The sequence below is a fragment of the Asparagus officinalis genome, chromosome 4 (genome assembly GCF_001876935.1).
Source record: "Asparagus officinalis chromosome 4, Aspof.V1, whole genome shotgun sequence".
Classification (NCBI taxonomy): Eukaryota; Viridiplantae; Streptophyta; class Magnoliopsida; order Asparagales; family Asparagaceae; genus Asparagus; species Asparagus officinalis.
The window spans coordinates 16,754,788-16,761,768 of record NC_033797.1 but is presented as its reverse complement, the minus strand read 5'-3'; the positions used below and the strand labels follow the sequence as shown (position 1 = coordinate 16,761,768).

Here is a 6,981-nt window from a genome sequence, read left to right as displayed (position 1 = left end):
GTACTAGTCGACCCTCTCGTAGAAGACGACTCATAGCGAGTCCACTCGACTAGTTATTCAATGCCCACGAGGTCAACTCGAAAGGCATTACTTCTCGATGAAGCTAGAGGACAACTTTAGCCTCGAGCCTCTCCCACTGATAGTCTTCATGACTCATCAGACCACGTCAGTACAACCATGCCTCTTCTCGTTTAATATTAAGGTGATCCCTCCTCCAGTCGCCAGCCGACACCTGAAAAGCAGGAGTTGACTCAACCGCCAGCCCATGCATCTTCACGGTCATCCTGTGCTCAGTCACAATGGCGGTTCTGCCCTTTCAACATTACTATAAATATGAGAACTATTCTCACTAAAGAGAGGATTGAGATTTCTGTCTTCAAACTTTTTGACCTTTGCTTGTTTAGCAATATCCGCAAATTATATTGCACACATAAGAACTCATAGTTCTTCACTTTCCCCACTCAAGTTTACCAATTGAATTGATCATCGGAGGAACTAAGGAGGAACCAGTCCCCGTCCTCTCATGTATTTCTATATGTGCAAACTTTTCAGCAACTCTGTTCAGAACTGGATATTCGGGGAAGGAAGCGACCCCTCATCAACTCTACCCCCATCCAACCACGAACATAATTGACTGTGTGATTATTTAACATCAACAGAAACTAAGTTGAAGAGTTGCCTAGTATCCTCTGGTCATACTACACAACTCACAAGAACTCAATCAGGGAGACTTTGTTCAAGCTAGCTTATGGCGTCGAGGCCGTCACTCCAGTCGAAGTAGGCATGCCGACCATTCGATTGCAACATTTCGACGAGGACTTGAACTTAGTAGGACTTCGGGTAGGGCTCGATCTCCTAGACAGGACCCGAGAGAAGGCACCCCGGACCGAGGTCATCGGTCAGCAACAAATTGATCGATACTACAACAACAAGGTCCGACCCAGAAGATTCAGCGTTGGTGACCTCGTTCTCCACAAAGCTATTTTTTGACAAAGACACCCGAAGAGGAAAGCTAGCTCCTAACTGGTAAGGCTCGTACATAATCCTAAAAGAGCTGCGAGTAGACACCTATCAACTAAGGGCCCCAGACGAGAGAGTCTTATAATATCCTTAGAATGTTGAGCACTTGAGAAGATATTTTTAATAATTTTATACACAAGTTTAATTTATTATTAATAAAATACTTTTTTGAAATTGACTCTTTGTTTCGCACTCCCGAAATGCCCTATCTATGTAGGAATTCTAAGCCCTTGGTGCCTTCTCAGGGTAAATTCAAGGCACACTTGCCATTCAGTCGGCTCTTGCATTTTATAGTTTGGCCCTTAGGGTAATCCTCAGTAGGGTGATACGACTTAGGTGTCCATATTAAGATCTAGGCATCCAACTTCCGGTTTGTCATTTAGCCGTTTGGCCCTCATGGCGACCCTCAGTAGGGTGGTAAGACCTAGGTGTCTACATTAAGACCTAGGTACCTAACTTTCGGGTTGTCATTTCAATATTTGGCCCTCAGGGAGACCCTCAGTAGGGTGATAAGACCTAGACGTCCTCATTAAGAACGAGGCACCCAACCTCCGGTTTGTCACTTTGCAAAAAAGATCTAGACATCCTCATTAAGACCTAGGCACTTAGCCTTCGAGCTGTCATTTTTCCAAAAAACCTAGGCGCTCTTACTAAGCCCTAGGGACTTTAACTTACAGGTCGTCTTCGACAAAAGACCCGGACATCTTACCAACAAAAGGCGTAAAATAAACCAGTCGTCTCGACCCGTCAACACTCGGGTTGTCACAACACGACCGACTCACAATAATCAGCACTGGTTCTCTCAATCAAAACAAAGCTGCAAGCTAATAGAGCAAAAATAAGGAATAATTGAAAGCAAACTCCAGAATGATAGCTAAGTCTAAACCTTTATTCCAATATTTAAAGTTTATTATAAATAATTTTATTACATTATCTATGTCAATATTTACAACAAGGCATGTCGATATTTACAAAAAAGAAATGAAAAAGATACAAGCCCTCAGATCTCTCGACCAGATCCAGGAGTAGGGCTCGGGAGCCCCTCAGCAGGGATAGTAAGGGTAGGAACAACAGAAGAGAAAGCGGGAGGGTCTTCTCTAAGGTCATCCCCCGACTCATCATCACTGTCGTCTAATGCCAATTTTAACCCCCCTCCACTCACCTCAATCTCTTTTAGGAGGTTGAGGTAGCAAGAGACTCAGGGTGGATAAAGGTGGCTAGACACGGGGTGAGAGGCAGAAGGAGCAGCGAGGCAGGTAGTCCGATCACCAAGCCTTGGGCAATGCCAATGCCACATGCAGTTTTAGCCAATGGGGGCACTGGCGGCTGAAGTTCATTCGACGCACTTTTGCCTGTTACTGCTCTGAGTCCAGGCGAGCGAGCCAATCCCCCAGGTTCCTAAGTGGCGGCGACAGACGTCTGGTAGGACGAGCGCTCGGCTTCGAGGTCTCTTTTCAGTTGCTCGGCCAAGAGACGACTCGATCGAGCCTCCTCCTCGGCCGTCACCTTGAGGCACCTCTCGGACTCGACCTCCCCCTCTAGAGAAGCCAGTCGACTGTCCTACTCAGAGATGCTTTGCTGAAGATGGCTGACCTCCTCCTTCAATCAGGCCACCTCACCTTAGAGCTTTTCTATGGAGGCTGCTTGCTTGGCTCCATGAGATCTGAACCCTCTAAGGAGCTTTTCCCTTGCATCCATCTGTCGACGCTTGCTGGCCTTGATGCTGTTCAGCTCAGCTTCAAAGGTGATGACCCTCTTTTCCGCTTCCTCCTTGACCGACTTCTCCTTGGCTAATTTAGCCTACACCTCCGAAGGGAAGTTGTGCATATGGAAGAACTGGGAGAACAACTTCACCTCCACCAAAGCCCCCCGAATCAGATAACTCTTGAGGGACAGGTGCAAGTCGGCGCTTAGCATCTCCCGCAAGAACACCTTGTCCTTCTGGAGGGCGAACTGACGAACAGATTGGACTTGGGAAGTCGTCGACACCAAGATTAAGCTCTCCCTATTGAAAGGCACCTCCGTGACAAGCCTATCACCCTCTGGGACCTCCATACATGGTGAGCAGGGGAATAGCGGCACCCCAATCAGCAGGCTCTTGTACTTCTCCCAAAACTAGGGGTCAAGCTCCGAGACCTAGTGGAGGAAAGGCCACTCGAAGCCCTCTTGCTCCTTGCTGGCTTCGCCCACTGTAGCCTCCGGATCAAACGTCGCTTGCTCTTTAGCATCCCCTAAAATTCCGACAGGCTCTTTGCTTGGCCTGCGGGACGGCTCGGGCCCATGGCTCAGCCTGACAACCTCATCAGTAGGAGCCCCAACTTTGGCAGTAGCAACAGCTGAGGCTGCCCTCATAGGCCTAGGGGGGGGGGGGAGAGTCCACTGATGATGAAGGGTCGAAAAACTAATGATTGAATTCCTTGTTTAAAGAATGAGTTTGATCGCTTAGTACGAATCCCTTACAAACACTCACTCTCTCGATTACAGAGGAAGAGAATATTAATTTGAATTTTCTTTGTTAAAAAGTGGGTTCTTAGTGGCGAAATGGCGCTTCTCTTGATGCTCAAGCCGAGATTGCCTCCCGTTGACGATCAGAACAAGATCACAAAGCTTCTGACAATGGCTTAGATCACGAGAATGTAGACTCTGATCTCTCTTCACACGATGACCAAAAATCTTCCCAAAAGTCCTTTCTTCATAGTCACTCATGGCTATTTATAGAGTTCGTAGCACGCAATTGACGTGCTAGAATTGTGGGTAGAGGGCGTAACTGTCTCCTCCAATTCAGCTCACGTTGGTTAATGGGGCGTAACGTGCTCCTGAAGCTTAGTCCACGTGGCTGACTAAGTCTTCAAATCTGTTACAGCTGGATTTTTCTACGGACGACGAGTCTCGCTGCATGGTGATGTTCATCAGATTAGACGAGCCTCAATATGCATCGATGTTCATCTTATAAAGCCAACTTTGCAGTATAGTGAACTTTATCTTCACTGACTTCGTCTGACGAGCTTTGTCTTTACTAATGGACTTCGTCTTCAATAGCTGAGTCTAACTGTGTAACAAGTCTTGTGAATATCCTTTTGATGAGCCTCGTCTTCACTGACGAGCTTTAAGTCTGATGATGAGCTTTGTCTTTACTGACGAGACTCACCTCTAATGATGATCTTCGAATCTCATTTTTAATGACGAGCTTCATCGAGCCTCGCTGTGTAGCGAGCCTCATTTTTTATATGGATCATCGTTGGGTGGCGAGTCTTATCTTTGATTTGAGACGAGGTTCATCCCCATGACGACCTTCATCTTATCTTGAAGTTTGGCATTTTTAATACCTACAAAACCCCCTTCAAAGTTTTCAGACTTGAATTGGGTACTATTCTTTACTGATCTGGATCTGGATTCTATCTTTTTGGAATATCTGCTAATTATACTGCACTACACACAAGAACTCTCACAGTTCTTCATTTTCACACTCAAGTTCACCATCGGACTTGATCGTCAGAGGTACAATGGGGGAACCAAGCCTCATCCTCTCACGAATTTCTACTTTGTGCATGCTAAAAACTACTAAACTCAAAATCAGATATTCGGAAAAGTGAGCAGCCCCTCATCAATCTCACCCCTCACATATTTGATTGTTTGGTTAACCATCATCAACAATTTTATTTTTTTCTCTCTCAACCAAACACAACAAAAGAAAATCAAATACCTTCACATGGGTGTGTCAGATGTTTTGATTTTCTTTTCTTAGTTTCTCAGCCAACCAAACAAAAATGAACACTCTCTAGTTAGAGATGAGAGATACTTAAATCTACTTGAATTTGTTGAGTATTATATGCTTATACCAAATTTTATATGAAGTCTTGACTGCGTAGATAAAGCATTTCTTCCTTTAAGATATCAAAAGAGGGAAGTGAAATGGATTAATGCTAGCATGCAAGTGAAATCTTTCATTTATGTGACAATAAACATTGAAGAAAAGATTTATGAAGACATTAATTGACTCAGTGGGTGAAAGGAAACGAAAGAAATCAATAGGGGGAAGGCCAAAGGCCTTAAGTCCAACCTCTCGTTCTCTCTCTGTCTCGCTCTTGAGCCTTGAAAGAAAAGAACCTCATCATTGCGAATCTTAGGCCGACCAAATCCACCATCATTCGAATTGCCCTTCAAAGCCCCTCATCATCACGTGACGCCATCAAGATCTTCTTCTCTCATGATGCCTCACATTTATCTCTCTCTCTCTCTCTCTCTCTCTTTCTACATTCTTGCTCTATATATACCCCACAGCACTCAGAAACTCAACCATCACAAACTCTTCCATTCTCTTTGAAAAAATTTCTCCTCTACCTGTCAAAGAAAAGTTGGCCAACAACCAAAAAGGTGAATGTATAAAGCTTCTTGCAATGAAAATGCATGCCTTTTAAAGCTTCTATATTCATAGGAAGAGACTTTTTTGGTAGTTGACTACTTTTCATACCCTTTCTTGTCTAGCTTTCGTAGAGTCAATTGTGTGTAGAGTTTGCTAAGTGATGTTTGCATTCTTGATTTATTTATGCAGCTAAGTGTTTTCTCTAAGCACAAGCTATCATAATACAACAATCTATTTCCATACCTTTTTTTGTCTAGCTTTTGTAGAGTCAATTGAGTGTAGAGTTTGTTAAGTGATGTTTGCATTCTTGATTTATTTATGCATCCAAGTGTTTTCTCTAAACACAAGTTATCATAGTGCAAGAGGATCAACCTATTTCCATACTTTTTCTTGTCTAGCTATTGTAGAGTCAATTTAGTGTGGAGCTTGCTACGTGATGTTTGCATCCTCGATGTATTTTTCTTCTACTTGGGCTTTTCTCTATAATGCATGTGGTTTCTTTAAGCAAGTTATCACACAAGAAAGGATAAATATGGCTCTTTGGTCAATTACTCTATTTATTTATTTATTTATTTCTATACAAAGGAAATTCTTTGTTGCTATCTTCTCTTTTCGTAATGCTATAGTCTATGTATACTCCTTCACAAATTATTTGCAAAATTTCATGTGTTCTAAATTTCTAATAGATGAAATGTTTGGAGATTTGCATTGAGGCACATTGATTAAATGTTTTTAGCATGGTTTTCTTATAAAAATGGGGCTAATTATACTATATTTTTAATGTTATTATTCCTTACTAAAAATCGTGTGCTATTATGATTTCAGGGTCTGAAAATTTAGGTCAGGTGATGGAGAGGCTCAACTCTAACTTGTACCTGCAGAACTGCTACATAATAAAGGAGAATGAGAGGCTAAGGAAGAAAGCCCAGCTCCTTAACCAAGAGAACCAGGCTCTGTTATCTGAACTCAAGCAGAAGCTCTCAAAGTCCAGCACAAGCCCAACGAACGCTGGGCCCAACAACAACTCCAACAATGCTAGTAGCAGCAAATCTTAATCAGCTGACATAATCATAAAATGTAGCTTGGACTTTTTTGGATGTTTTATGTTACTCTTAATTTAGTGTAATAGCTATAGCTAAGTTGAAGGAGCTTAGTGTCGTGGTTTGGGTCTTTTATATATGAAAATATATGTAAGCTCTACTAGCTTCTTTGTTTGCTTCTATATGTGCTGTTTCACTTTGTTAACAAAAAGGGGAATTCATCTGTGGGGGTGATGAAATATTAACTATCATGTCATCGCATTAATGACGGAGATAATGGTTAGTCATGTCATCAACATGACTATGACTTCTTTTAATGCATGAATGAGTACTTATTCAAGTAAAGATGTTTGGAGGGAATAAGCTTGTTGATGTTGATGAACCGTAAAACTTCTTAATATTATTTCAGGATCTTGTTTTTAATGACAAAAAGATAAAAGATAATCACACAAAGAATAAACACAAGAATTTACGTGGAAAATCTAAACGAGAAAAATCATGGGTTGAGTTCGGAGCTCGTAGGATAGTTTACTATAATGGAATTAACAAATGGGTATA

The 6,981-nt window shown here is 42.4% G+C and overlaps 1 protein-coding gene across 1 annotated transcript; it reads left to right on the top strand.

Moving 5' to 3' along the window:
- Positions 5,333–6,648, top strand: LOC109839756 (protein LITTLE ZIPPER 4-like). The gene is made up of 2 exons (XM_020408263.1): positions 5,333–5,394; positions 6,209–6,648. Exon 2 carries the CDS (start codon positions 6,232–6,234, stop codon positions 6,436–6,438), a length of 207 nt encoding a protein of 68 aa, XP_020263852.1. The 5' UTR covers positions 5,333–5,394; positions 6,209–6,231; the 3' UTR covers positions 6,439–6,648.